Here is a 15344-nt window from a genome sequence, read left to right as displayed (position 1 = left end):
ATGGAGATTTTCATCATCCATCTCCATTGATCCATATGATTGGCCTAACTATTCTATTTTATACAAAAATCCTTCTCTAATATTTTTTTAATAAGTTTTATATAATATGTGTCCTGAACACCAAATAAAATAAACAAAATAAGATTTCAAGAGTCACCAATGTCTAATAAAGTTGGCTCTAAATTTATAAAAAAAATTATTAACATAAAATCAACTTTAATAATAGTCTTTTTAAACTAATTATTTCAAAGTAGTAATCTAAACATATTTTGTAACGAATTATAATCTAATAATATGGCTTTTACTATATTGTATAGTAAATTATATAATAAATATATATATAGATAATTTTTACATGGTAGCTGAATCACAATACGACAATGTATTTGTAGTTGATTGATAGATTAGAAACTTTGTCAATAAATTAAATATATGCCAAACATGTTAATAGCTTTTAGAATAAGTTAACTATGTGCTAAATATATTAAAAAAAATCCTTGTAAGTTAAGATATATGTCTTATAAAGTCAATACGTGTTAGAGGTCCTATAGTACATCATTACTTAGCTCTTAGTTATATAGTATATATGGAAACAAGAGTGAAGCCTTCTTCACTCTTGTTAATTTGTTTTTAGTCTTTAGTCTTCTTTCAAGACTTTCTAATCTTCTTATCTTTAGTAATAGCCATTTTAGTTCAATATATTACTATCTTTGAATGACTTTTTAATCTTTTTGAGTAACATTAGAGTATATTGAGTTTTCTTCTTTGAGATTTACATCCTTGACAATAAGACATTATGTTAAGGACATGAATTTTAAAGAAAGTAATCTTCAATATACCATTGTGTTATTCAAAAAGACTAAGAATTTACTAAAGAGAGTAATATATTGAATTAGAATGGCTATTGAAAAAGATAAAAAGACTAAAAAGTCTTGAAACAAGATTAAAGACTAAATAGGTATTGACAACAATAAAGAAGGCTTCACTCTTGCCTCCAAAAATACTCTTAACTAGGAACTATGTGGTAATGTCCTATAAGACCTCCACAACGCGTTGACTTTGCAAGACATGTATCTTAACTTACAAAGTAAGTTTTCTATATGTACGCTATATTTGTGATAAAACAATATTTATAGCAAAGTCTGATGCATTTGTTTCTATGAAGAATGCCTTCAGAAAATTGGTACAATATAAAATTGGTGCAAGAATAAATGTTAGCTTCAAAAGATGTTTTAGATTCTTTACCCCACTTAAGTTTGTCTTTATATGTCACACGTGTAAGAAGAACAACAATTTGATAAAATTTCTTAATGAAGATTCAATAATAATTGACAAAACTCAAAAAATATTATACATCTTTGATTATTTTTGAGACCTTCCAATCCATGATAGTTAAGAATTTCTTAGGATCTATCATTGATCCTTCATTAGAAATGATGTATCTTGAGAAATCAACTAGAATATTATAGAATATACACTTTTTCATCTTGGCATATAATCTTGCATCTCTAAGTTTTTGTAACACATGACAAACATGAAGTTCATGTTCTTCTATATTCTTAGAGTAGATTAAAATGTTGTCTAAATAAAAAACAATAAAATCATCAAAAAAACTCAAAAAAGACATCATTCATGAAATATTAAAAAGTAGCTGATACATTTGTGAGTCCAAAAGACATGACATTACATTCAAAATGTTCATACTTAGTTTAAAAAATAGTCTTCTATTCATCTCCTTTATTCATGCACACCAAGTTGTATACTCTTCATATATTTATTTTTATATAGATCTTTGCTTAATTGAATTGGTCGAGAAGTGGTGAAATCAAAAGTAGGAAATATCATTTTTTTAATGGTGATCTTATTAAATCTTTGATAATCTACGCACATCTGTAGAGATCCATCTTTTTTCTTCACAAATAAGATAGGAGCTCCTACTAGATATTTCAAATGGTGTATGAAGTTTTTAGCTAAGTTCTTGTCAATATACTTCTTTGGTCTAGCCAACTCATTTTCTAATAAGTTATAAATCAGTCAGAATGGTAGTTGAGCTCTTTCTTATAGATCAATTAAATAATCATAAGGTTAATGATCTAGAAGAATATGTGTATTTTTCTTTTCAAAAACATCCTAAAAATCTTGATACTAGTTAAGAATATCACTCAATGTTTTTTTACCATTAGAAATAGATGTGGAATACATAAGAAAAGATGACCTTTTTTTTATTGCATACATGAAAGCTTTTGTACCTATCATTAAGAGTTTGGATATATTAAGCTAATCTAATCCTAGTTAATTATTGAAATTTTAGATTAAAATATTAAAAAAATTAAGATTACAAAAAATCTAATTTATTTGAAGGTTATATTTTTTTAATAGCAATAATCCTAAAATAATTAGAATAAAAAAGATCTTATTATATTAAATATTATTTCATATTTTTATCTTTAATTATTATGTCTAAATGAATAATCTCATGAATAACATCTCTAAAAAAGAATAAACAACTATCTATGACTTCTATATGTATAAATTTAAGTTTCTTAATTAAAGGTATTTCTTATTTCTTAACAAAGTCTTTGTCTATAAAAAAAATGCTAAGGCTCCTAAATCTAATAATACAAAGACTTTGTGATTTTTAGGTCCTAAACATATATTTATTGTAAAATAAGGTAAGAGATTTGACAAGAGAATAAGACCTTTATTAGGTATTATACATGACTCTAGCGACATGTTTCTTATTGTAGTTGGAGAAACTCATTTTTTGATACATTATCTTCTTTAGCAATCATGCTCTTTATTTAGTGATTGTGTTGCTTTTTGGAATAATGTTGAGCAATGTGCTTAGCTTCTCTATAATATAAGTATAAATCCGTTTGACAATGTTGAATCTTTTTTAATTGAATGAAGAATTCAAAATGTATTATATCAATTTGCATTGGTTTTGGCATTGATAAATCATTTTTAAAAAACTTATAAGTTATTGTTATTACTTAGTTTATTCCTCTTTAGTCAAGTCTTTGTTTTTAATACTTTTTAAATAATCAATTTTTATATGTAATGGCTTGAATAATAAATTGTTCTAAAGATTTTGCTTTTAGCATTATCAATAATAAATCTTTGACATTATCCTTCAACACACATTGAAATTGATTGATGAAGGTTTTATCATTCCAATGCACATTACAAGTGAGGTTTTTGAATTTAGTAGCACATATAGTAGCTGACTATGATTCTTGTCATAAAGATAAGAGTTTGGTCTTTGCTATTTTTTTTCAATCACTATCTCCAAATATAGCTAAAAATACTTCTAAGAATGAATTCAAATCATAAAAGAGTTATGAATCATTTTTCATTAATAGTGCAAATAATAATATATAAAAAAAAAAAAAAAAAAAAAAAAAAAAAAAAAAACTTCCAAATAAAAGTGCACCTATGAATGTAGCTTGAGTAAATCCATCAAAGTATTCGAAGAAATGCAATCTCAGATAGAGCTTGACTTGTTGTAGAAATCCTCAAAATTTTGATCTTGTTCCATTAAACTTATCAAATATACTAATCTATTTCCTTATTGTACTTATAGAAGCAAAACTTCTTAGATTTAGTCGTGAGGTCGATCTACTTGCTTCTTTCAACTATACAATTTTTTGACGTAGATTTTGAACTTCTTCCATAGGCATAGAATTAGTGTTTCTATGGTTGGCACTAGTAATGCATAAAATTTCTATTCTAAAAATATTAACAAGTTTGTAAAGATTTATAATAATTGCAAATCTATTCTCACTTCTATGAAGTATAGTATCCATGATTTTTTCTTCTATTTCAAATAACTTAACAAATCCACAAGTCAAATTAATAGAAGATAAATTGACAACCTCTAATATTGAATGAAAATTTCTACAAAGAGAAGTAATTTGCTCTTTTTAAAGAAAAAATCAATGCCAAAAAACTAAAAAAAATATTTAAAGGTGGATGATCCACAACCTTCAAAATATTATAATAGAAGTGAGATAATCCACTCATTTTTAAAACAAGACAATAACAATAAATTAGCAGTTTTATTAAATTATAAAAGATATGAATCTTAAAGAAAAAAATCCTCAATATACTCTTGTGTCACTCAAAAAGATTAAAAATTCACTAAAGAAGATAGTATATTAAACTAGAATGGCTATTGTCAAAGACAAGAAGATTAGAAAGTCTTGAAATAAGACTAAGGACTAGAAAGGTATTGATAAGAGTAAAGAAGGCTTCACTCTTGCCTCTATATATACTATTAACTAGAAACTATGTAGTAATATCCTATAGGACCTCCAAATTGTGTTGACTTTGTAAGACACATATTTTAACTTGCAAGGCAAGTTTTCTACATGAGTGTCAGATGATTACTTTGTTCTGCAAGCTATCAATACACAGTTAACTTGTTGACCAAGTTTTTAACCTATTAATCAATTACAAATATAAATAAAGTCAAAATAACATCTATAAAGCTTCTAGGAAGCTTTTCAAAAAAATATCATGAAATAAATCTACTTTTATTTACTTCTACTTAATCATATAAGTAAATATTAGAATTTGTATGTATGTCTATGATACACAATGATTCAAAAATATTTGAGATTTATGAGATGGCATATCAAAAGATTCACTTGGCTAATCAAATTTATATTTTTAATATTTAAACATATAATATTTCTTCTTTTATTTGATTTTATTTTATTTTACAACTTTGTTAAAAAAATTAACTAAAACTTCAATATTTTTAGATTGATTATATATATATATATATATATATATATATATATATATATGCACACATTAAAAATATAAAGTGAGTTAGTATTTTTAAATTAATTAATTAAAAAATATAATATTTCGTTCTAAGGATTTTTTAGTAGCAGAAAAATTATAAATCTAACAATCTAAAGCTTCAAAGTAAATTGTTTTTTCAAAATGCCTTTTAAGCATGGTATTTTGGATTTTGGTCACAAAACTAATTATGTTAAAGTTTATAACTTGAATAAATTATAATCAATTATTTTTATAAAAATGTGTCGATTTTTTTTCACAAATTGAATGTTCAAAATATTTTTATTACGGCCATATGATATATATATATTTTTTATAGAATAAAGAAATTTTTGATTTTTTTAAAATCATAGTATGATTATGAAAGAATCAACTTGTTGTTTTAACTATTTTAACTCATAATTTTATTTTTAAAATTACAAATAATTTAACATATATATATATATATATATATATATATATGTATATATATATACACACACACAAACATTCACACTACTTAGATGATTAGGTAGCAGAATGTTGATATTTTCTGAATTTGTTTTAATAAAGATGTCTATTGTAAAATTTGGATAGTCTAAAAGTTTTGATACATCATATTCAAAGGTTTTTAATTAAAAAATGATTTTTCAAAAGTGATTTTTATTAATAACCTACAATGCTCTAAAAAAATAGAAAATATAATAATTTCCATAATACATATTATAAATAGTATTATTTAGTTACAAAATTATTTTTCATTGTTGAGACAATCTTCTTTTTCATTAGTTGTAGCAATTATAGTATGTAAAAATTATGCAGTTGAGATAGTATTGAGAACAATCTCAAAAATTCTTGCTAGGTAATATTAAAATGAGATTATTGCTACCATGTTTTAGACAAAAATTGTTACATTTCTTTATCAAATATGTCTAAATACAAATTTTAACATGTCAAATTCGATCTTTGTAGATATGTCCAAAAAAATATTTACCATCTCTTCAAAAACAAATCACAACAAATATTTAAAGTTTAAGCATCTATTAATGCTTAGATACTGATAATAAGTGAACTTATTGCATTGCAATCTCACTTTATCAATTATTATTTTTCAACATAAAAAAATCCTTGAATAATATTTTAATTATTTTAATAATTTAATAATAATCAATAAATTTATTAAGTAAACATAAATATTTTAAGAATTATACACCATTATAAAAAAAAATCTATTAAAAAACCTAATAACTGTATAATTCACCAAATATATCATATTTTTACTTTGAACAACATATTAAGAACTAAAATCTACTTATGTAATTTGAATATAGATTTTTTTAATAATCAACTTTATATCTTAAAATTCTTAAGTTTATACTAATTTTTATTTTCTAAAATTATTATGATAATTTTTTGCATTCACATCACATATTTTTTTTATTATTATTATTTTGTAGATACAATACTCTAACTTGTTCTATTTTTTAACTTTAAAACAACTACAGAATTTCATTCTTTTAAGTACAATGTGTAAAAAAAATTAACTTATTTCATTCTTGTACAAAACATTGATAAAAAAGTAATTTTCCTTGTCATAATAATTCATGTTTCATTTTCTCTAATCCAAAATGCCATAGCCTCGCTAGTATAGAGATAAAAATAAATAAATAAATAAAATTGTAAAAATCAAAATTGCAAAATCTACCAAACATATTTTTAAATAATTTTCACCCAGTTTGAAATAAATATATATAACTTATATGTAAAAACTAGTAACGAATAGTGAGTACCTCATATATAAAATACATGACGTGTCTATTATATTCTTATTAATTTTATAAAATTATTATCAAATAGAATTTAAATTTTCTTCCTTGGTATAGAGAAATAAGGTTTTAAACTATTATAAACCAAATAATTAATATAATAAACTTGAAATATACTAGACTATCACTTATGTAAGGATATAACTTCAGATCCTTTAATTCAGCCATAACTTTTCTATCTCTCAAAGTTTGGATTTCATTTTCTTTTTCCTTTTAAAATAGCTAAAAATAAATAAATATAAAGCAGAAAACTAAATATCATATATATATATATATATATATATATATATGTGAAAATAAGGAGATAATCTCTATTTCATAATAAATAACATACTTGTTATAGAATAAATAGTTTATAATAACACATATAAAAAGACATCATACTCTTTTATAATAATTATGTTTTAATATTTATTTTATTTTAAAGAAATTCTGTTATTTTAATATTTATGTGTATATATGTTATTCAAACTTTAATAGGTCAATCACACATTGTCAAAGACATCCCTACCAAAACTTGGAATTTTAATTTAAAATTTAATAATCATAATTGAAAGTTTTAAAATTAAAACAAAACCCTTGTTAGTATTTATTTTGTGTTTTTAACATTATTTAAAATAATAAATTCATTATATATTATTAATCCAATAAAATCCTAGATTTTGATTTAATATAAATATTTTCCATAAAAAATGATAAATAAAATCAGCAATGATTTTTTTCTAATTTTAAAAAAATTAAATAATAAATTTGCATAAATAATCTAGAATTATCACTAGACATTAAGAAATTTGACAATTTAAATGTATTTAATTTCTAAAGTATTTTTAAAATTTCAATAAGTTATATATACAATTGATTAGAATATTAACGTTTCTTTAATAGTATGTTATAATATAAAATTTTGTTTTATTAGTGATATATAAAGACATATATTAATTATGTACTAATCTTTCACAAGATTATTCATTAAAAAATGGTAAATTCAAATTTTACTTCTATAAATTCATCCATAATTATATTATAGGTATTGAAAAGATATATATTAAAAAATATCCATTTTTATATATGTTACAATATAATATATTTATTAAATCACTTAAATATCATATATATAATTTTAATTGGAATTTATTTCTTATTTATATTATTAATCAAATGACGTGGTAGTTTTCAATTGAATACCAACAAGAATTTAGTAAAATTTAATATCAAAAAATATAAATTTATACATGTATATATATATATATATATATTTAGTATATATTTTTGTTATATTCACTTAAATAGCTAAAATCTTTTATTGTATTTGTTTTGGAAACCACCAAGTAAACATCATTTTTATTGCGAGTTTATCCCATGTATACATATCTCAGTTAAAAACAAATAATTATAATTTTAAACAATGATTCTTGTTATATTTATCACTTTGATAATAAAATTTCATATAACCTTATTTATTCCAGATTTATGGCTCTATATTATCTTAGTTTTCAATTCTTTTATCCTTGCAAATCTTTGTGAAATTAATTCTTTGCACAATAATTTAAAAAGAAAAATCTATTTTGTTATTATTTTTACTTATCAATGTCAAGTCAAGCTTAGAAAACACTCATTTAAAATGGAACTTAGTTAATTTTTGCAAGGGTGTCTATGCAAGACCAAAAATGAAGTGTCCACCTTGCATTTTGTTTGTTTGTTTTCTTTTTTCTTTTTTCTATTCCTATTTTTGTATTTCATTTTTTTACTATTTTATCTTTGTTTTCTTCAATAAATATAAAAATCTAATTCTAAATTTGACTATATCTCATTAAAAAATCCAGCACAATGTTTTGAGATAATGGGTTTTAAATGTATACGATTTCCATGTCCTCAAATTAATTTACTACTTCACCAAGAATTGGTTGCTCTAATGTTAAATGCAAGCCCACTTTCATTTTAAAGCCATGTTTGATCGAGTTGACAAAGAAGTCTCAAGTCCCACAATGTGTCATTTTGACTATTAAGCATTTCCAAAAGTCTATAAAAATATTGTATTCTCAGCTACTAGGTGGCATACATGGTATCCATCCTGCACGCCATAACCTATTTTGATGCTCAAAGCATTATCAACTAATCCCATATGCCATATTCATCCAAGGTAGATTCTTTCTTGGCCTTATTTTTGTCCCTCAATGTTTACTAATTGAGTTCAAAATTGCACTTGTAGTTTGCTATTCTACTTATATGCTATTTCTGAGGCAATTTGAATCTTTGATTTGGATAAACATTAAGTATCCACATTCATTGCAGTGTTAGGGTTGCTACATGGCTGATTTCCAGTAAACAGGGTTCATGAAATAAGATATATATATACATATATATGTCACAACTGAAACCCTAAATTCGGTTTCTAAGGCGAGGTGAGAGAGTCGTCTTCCTCGTTTGTGACCCAACACAGCGCCTGCCGCATCACAATCTGCAGCTCTTCATTGCAGCTCCTCAGTTAATCAGCAGCAGAAGCATCGTTGTTTTCAACCTGAATGTTGAGAGACCTTCCAATCATGCGAATTTTAGAAGGAATCTACCCAGAATAGCAGCGATTTGGAAGGTTATGGCTTCGACAAGCTGATGAGGACAAGGCACCCACACGACAAATCCGCTTCAGCGCCAGAAATTGCTTTCAATAGAGCTGAAATCTGTATGTGAGATGCCCAAAATAAACCTCCTCTGAACCCACCTCGGAGCGCTCCAGTTTGTTTTAATATACACTTCCATTTCCTCAAATTCCAGTGCGCTGCAAATCGATGGTTTTATCTTCGGAAATAGTACTTCGAAAGTGATCCTTATTTATAATAGAGGTACCTGCATTTGCAACAAGGGTTAAATATATCGAGCCGCGAAGTGTTGCCGAGAGGAATTAAAGTATTGGACCAAAAGCGGTGGAAGAACTGGGATTTTGTTTAAATAAACATCTCCCTCGTTGCTGTTTCCGTCGATGTATTTGGTGCTCTTTGAGTTCTTCAAGGTGGGCTTGGAACGTAGCCCTTATTCTCCACAGCGCCGCGGTGAACAATGTCGAAAATATCTTTTCATTGAAGATATTTTGTTGCGTTCATTTAGACTGTGAATAGAAGTTTTGTTCCAGCAATCAGGGGATGTTAACTGCATGGTGGAATATGGGTACAGGAAAACTTCAACCCACCTCTTTCCAAATCATGTAAGTAGGATTCAGCACCTGGAATAAAAATCCAGAGTTGTATGTTTTTACACTGGGGAGAGAGGATACAGTTGAATAGAAACAGGCTGCCTGCTGTATCAAAACGGGACAAGAGAATTTCTCTGACTCTGTAAGCTAAAGCATGGAGCTCAGACGAAAGGAACAAGAGTACGAAGACTGCCATTTTCGGAGACCCAGTTGTACTTCACGTGGAATCGTGAAATATCTCTTGGGCTAGTATAAGAAGGAAAACGATACAAGGTAAAAAGTTGAGCAGGTTTCTGGCTTTAGAATTTTTCATGACTTGGACTGGAGTGGTAATGGGTTGTTTGTTTATCAGAAGAACAGAAGGCATTCTAAAAATGCTTTATCAGCATAACTTGGGAGGCTACTCCTGCAGCTTGGTTCCCCCAGATCTCTGCAAGTCAGGTGAGCTGTGTCCAGGTCATGCCTTGGACAATGAACTTATTAGACTTTCTAGTACAGCGAGGAACGATGAACAACTCTTTCTTCACTCTCTTGTAACCTATTCTTGTAACATGGGCCTGCTCAATGCCACAGCCCCACTACATCTACAATTAAATTCGCATCCCATGAATATACAGAAATCTGTCCCCATATTTTAGCTTCTGCATTGAAATCAACCCCTGCACAGAGTGACGAGTGGCAGGAGGGAAGGGCTCTGGGGAGTTGCCACCTCACATCATTCACAACACCTTGCATAGATAGTTCCAATTTACCTGATCGAGGCTCTGCAAGATCACAAGAAGATTGATTGATTTGAGTTATGGAACCTTCATGAGGTGCACGCAAGATACGACGCGATATTGCATCAGTAAATTCTCATTTCACAGATTTCAACAAATGCTTCAAAAAATAAAAATAAAAAAATCAAAGAATCTAAGAATAAGGTTCTCTTTGTTAGAAGGTCGAGAGCATTGCGTGTACGATGGGTTTACAATTCGGTCGAGAATTCATGAGAAAACTTACAGACGATGTGGAAGCTGGGTCGATCTCTGTGAAAGCTGTGCGCTTAGAATATGCGAATGCGAGGGGAAGCACAAACCCTGGCACTGGTTTTGACCAGGTGACCAGACATAAGAGACATTCCTGAGTGGTGCAGATTGCCAGAGCACACGAGCACAGTTTTCTAAGTCTGTTCCTCACCAGAATCTTAATGCTGGGCTCATGCAACAGATATGGCTCCTTGCACAGGGAGAAATGGCATTGCCTGAGACAACGCCTGCGAACATTGGAATCCACGCCTGGAGCTTGATAGGTTTCATCGTCGTCGTCGTTGCCGAGCAGCATCATCATCCAAGTCAAGCCTCGGAGTTGGAGTCCGTACCATCCTGGACCAGCAAAAAGTAGGAAATCTAAGATCCCTGGCTCATGCACCGCAGCCTGGCCTGAAGCCTCAACACAAGCTAAGATTCCAGGCAGCGCATAACTCTGCACAAAGTGCAACATGCAGCAACCGAAGTTTGTTTCCGGTGACTGCTTTTGGGATTTTAGGGTTTCTTCACTGTGTACCGATCTACGTTCCGTCCTGGAATCGCTATCTATGCATGCAAGCACGTGTGCCACTTGAATACCAAATATCTATCGTTTGGGGTTTTGCTCTTGAGAAGACGATTAGGGTTCTAACGTTATGTATGTATAAAAACCCGTAGAGGCAGTCCACGACGTTTTTGAGAACGTTAGCTTTCCATGACTGCTCCATACTCTTCCGATTTGAACTTCACAGCTGTTAAATTCCACTGGGATCTGAAGACCATACTGGCTTCCTGACTTGCTCAGTTCGAGTTCTGCGGGATGTGTGCCTCCAATCTAGTTTCCTTTGTGTGAGTTCCTGCTGCTGTGCTCTCTTCACCAGCGTGTGAACACCCTGCTGTTCTCTAGTTTGCTTTATGGATCATGCAAACGGGACATGCAAAGCTGCCATCGCCCACCCGTTCTGCTCCGGTCAACTGGTCTTCATGGATGCCTCGATTCTTAGTCAAGTCTCCTCTGTTGCTCTCTGTCTCTACTGTCCCGATTCTGACAATTAGGTTTGAAAGTATGTCCATGAAAGAGGTCCTCAGTTATTTTTGTTTTTTGTATTGGTTTTTGGAGTTTGCTTCACACAAGTTCATTGAATGAAAATAATATAAAAACAAATCTAAGCTTAGGTGGGTGCAGTAGCAATTATTCTATCTGTTTTAGATGCTTCGACCTTGTCGGAGAGGAATTTTTTTAAATGATGGATAAGAAGACGACAGATGTTCACTTATGTAGGAAGAGTGCTACTGTGTGTACCGAAGAAAAAGGAGACCAAAAGAGACAACTTACAGTATGGGAGGTCTCAAGAACAGTGTCCAGCTATTGTTCTCTGAGAAACAATGTATGTGTTGCTTTGAGGGTATTGAACATCGAATTTGATCTGGTTCCATGCTCCTAGATCAGATTTTTAAGACAAAATATCTTCTTCCGGGATGAACAGGTCTAGTTGCACAGAAATCACTGATCTTGGGAGAGATCCTTTCGACGATGTCAACGAAATTGATAGTGATAGTAACTCAGTGCCAGCAATGTAGGCATCTTTCGGAGAGGAACAAGTTACTAACACCCACATGAACCACCTTCGTGATCAGTCCTGTGCATGCATGTTGCGTAGTTTTGGGTAGTAAGAACTTTTAATGTTGCTTCAGAAACTCCTACTGAAGCATCCCATTGGGGCGTGAACTCGAGACCATACGGGGACACACTCTCTTTGTGCGAATCGAACTTCTTTAAACATCGAGCATGTTCCGTGATTTTAAGGGGATATTTCGAATACTGAAGTAAAGATGGTTAATTTTCCAAGTGTAATTGGAGGTCCTGACCGTGGCGCTGTGAACTGTGGGTCTATTTTTCCGCGATAAAACGTCGGCGTGTGCCAGGTTTTCTTGCATGAGTGCTTTTTAGCACGTCTCTTCCAATTTCCAAGTTTATTCCATCTGAACTCTCTATTGCCTCCGGATGCCGTCAGATTTGCCTGACGAACTCTGCAGCACTTAATTTCAAGCCATCATTCATGCAGCACCTTCAGAATTAATCTATTAAGGAAATCGAACTATGCAGCAGTTTTTCATTCTCCTCATCGATTAAGGTGGATTAGAGAGGAATCCAACCTGACAAAGAGCACCAAAAGAATTTTAAAGTGGTGTTTTCTTAACTTAGTGATAGCTCAATCATGGTAGGGATGTTGCATGGCAAGGATAGCTCCGCCGGTCTAGTTGTCTGACTGAAGTACCAATTCCTCCAAGAAATATGCAGTTCTTTATTCTGTAAAATTAGATTGCAGTCTGGGTCTTCTTAGAAATCGCAGCGGATGAGTCGCTCAAGAACGTCTCGGGAAGAACCAATTGGCTTGAGATGTGTTACGATTGATTAATGTAGAAACTCAGCAGACGCAATTGGCCACTGCAGTAACACGCATCACCTATCTTCTGCAACGCGGTCTAATTTGCAGCTCATGCCTTGAGACCAGCACATGATTACTCTAGGTCCAGGTCTTCGAACGTCCTCCAACGAAATTCCACAGGAAACTGTCAAAAAAGCAGCAGTAGGCCTCAGGGACAAGGGCGATACGGCACCAAGCAAGGCCCGAAATAGTCGAGTTTAAAATCGGCTTCAAATTACTTGGTTAGATTTCACTACGTGTACGTAGTCTGTACATGATGAACGATGCAAACTCTCGCGAAGCACAAACAAGCGCTAGGAGAAAGTCTCGCTAAACTCACGCAGTCGAAAACAAGCTTCCTGAGCTCGTAATGCCGCTCTACAGCCCAGCAAATAGCAATTCGAAATTTTGCAGCAGCACTTCGGTGCGCAGACAAGTGCAACAAAAAAAGCCTCCACGATCGCCGCGCACGGTGGAAGCTTCGAGAGATGATTACTCTCGTCAACGCCCGTTGACCGATTCCAATGGCCACGACTCTTTTTGTGACGATTTTCTCTTCCCGCCTTTCATTTGAAAATTTTAATTTTTTTTGAAATTATCTTTTAAAGTAAAAGTATGAAAATCTAAAATTGTTTTAAACGAAGAATCAAGTATTGTGATGAAAACCGGTGTGTGTAGAACTGCTAATCAGAGTACATTTAGAACCCTGAATTGCATCGCATCTAAAATTTTTTGAAGCTACGACAGAATGCACAATTGGGTGTTATGAAGTTAACACTAAAATAAAAAGTCTATTATTTTGAGTAATATTTGAATCAGACATTGCCATTTTTATTGATGTTACCGTTAATTCAAAAATAATACCAACTTGCACAATTTGTCCAATTTTCTTCATTGACTTCAAATATACGAATTACCTCTAAATTATAATTGGCATTCTGGAATGTCAATCGTGTTGGTGTTTGGTTATTTATAAATTGCAAATGATATGTGGATCATTTGTGAATTATACAATTTTATTTTTCACTGTCGCTGTAAAGATATTTTTAAAATTTTGAAGATCTTGTCCATCAAGTAATTTATTTTTTGTACTTTCATAAAAAAAAATCTCCAGAAAATCACATGGTGGTTTGTCTTTTTTATAAAATAAGATAAACTTCACATGATTGATACAATAAATAAATGTTTATGTATATATATATATATATATATATATGAGTATAAATATGTTTAATTAAGTATACAAGCAAATTAATTTTTACAAATGTATACCATGAAACACAATTGTGTGCGTATGTGTGTGAATATATATATATATATATATATAATTTGTGTGTAAAACTTCAATAGAAGCAAAAATTGGGAGAATCTTGCTATAACTGATTTAAATATATGTTATTGATTGACCTCTAAACCTGTTATGAAAAAAACAACATGAAAAAGTATATAAAAACCACTATTTGTTTTTTATACATAAACACACAATCTTAGGATGAAGATATAATTTATTCATCTACGTGAGCAATCCACATACATTTTGTTCCTTGTCCTATGTTTTTTTAGTTCTGAAATACATTGCAAATGCTAGCAAAAAAATGTCCCAAAAATAGAGAGTCACAAAATTTTATTACAAAAGCAACAACGTTGTGGTGTGTGTTGTGACAAAGTCCTACGATTCCAATCCCAACCCAGTCCACCTGTCCACACACTGCCACATCAGCAGATATACCCAGGTGTGTCTCTGCCTACGTGGAAAAATTAGCTGATTCCGTCTGAACTCTTCCACCCTGAGTTGGTGTCGCGCAGTTAAGAATGAAATGGGGGTTTGAACTGGATTAAAATGGTGCAAATTCTTTTGGATTCGTAGTCAAGAGGGTGTCTCCTGAGTAATTTTACAATTTTCAACATGCTTATCAGTTGCTTGTTTACTTCTCTTTTCTTTTCAATTTTGTTTTATTAGGCTCAATTTTGTCTTCATTTCACAGAAGTCAAATTCAGGTTGCCCTGCTTTTGACTTTTCCCTCATTACAACAAAACTTGGTGGTTATTCAAGGTAATAATTTAATAATAAAAAATCTGACAAGCCCAGTGTTAAACTATTATGCTC

At 30.3% G+C, this 15344-nt stretch overlaps 1 protein-coding gene across 1 annotated transcript; it reads right to left on the bottom strand.

Moving 5' to 3' along the window:
• Window positions 1-10021: 10021 nt before the first annotated feature.
• Window positions 10022-11844, bottom strand: LOC141044982 (uncharacterized). Its single transcript, XM_073531576.2, has 2 exons — window positions 10804-11844; window positions 10022-10565 (listed from the first exon to the last, which is right to left on the bottom strand). The coding sequence occupies exons 1-2, from the start codon at window positions 11281-11283 to the stop codon at window positions 10521-10523; spliced, it is 525 nt and encodes a 174-aa protein (XP_073387677.1). The 5' UTR covers window positions 11284-11844; the 3' UTR covers window positions 10022-10520.
• Between the last annotated feature and the right edge of the window lie 3500 nt (window positions 11845-15344).

The sequence above is a fragment of the Physcomitrium patens genome, chromosome 26, assembly GCF_059467195.1.
Source record: "Physcomitrium patens ecotype Gransden chromosome 26, ASM5946719v1, whole genome shotgun sequence".
NCBI lineage: Eukaryota > Viridiplantae > Streptophyta > Bryopsida > Funariales > Funariaceae > Physcomitrium > Physcomitrium patens.
The sequence above is the reverse complement of the archived record's forward strand: the minus strand, read 5'-3'. Positions and strand labels throughout refer to the sequence as shown.

Bases quoted from the DNA above. Each gene is read 5' to 3' on its own strand.
- LOC141044982 (XM_073531576.2), bottom strand. From the start codon at position 11,283: ATGTTGCACTTTGTGCAGAGTTATGCGCTGCCTGGAATCTTAGCTTGT. The intron at 10,566-10,803 runs GTAAGTTTTCTC...GTGATCTTGCAG, and splicing joins ACCCAGCTTCCACATCGTCT to AGCCTCGATCAGGTAAATTG.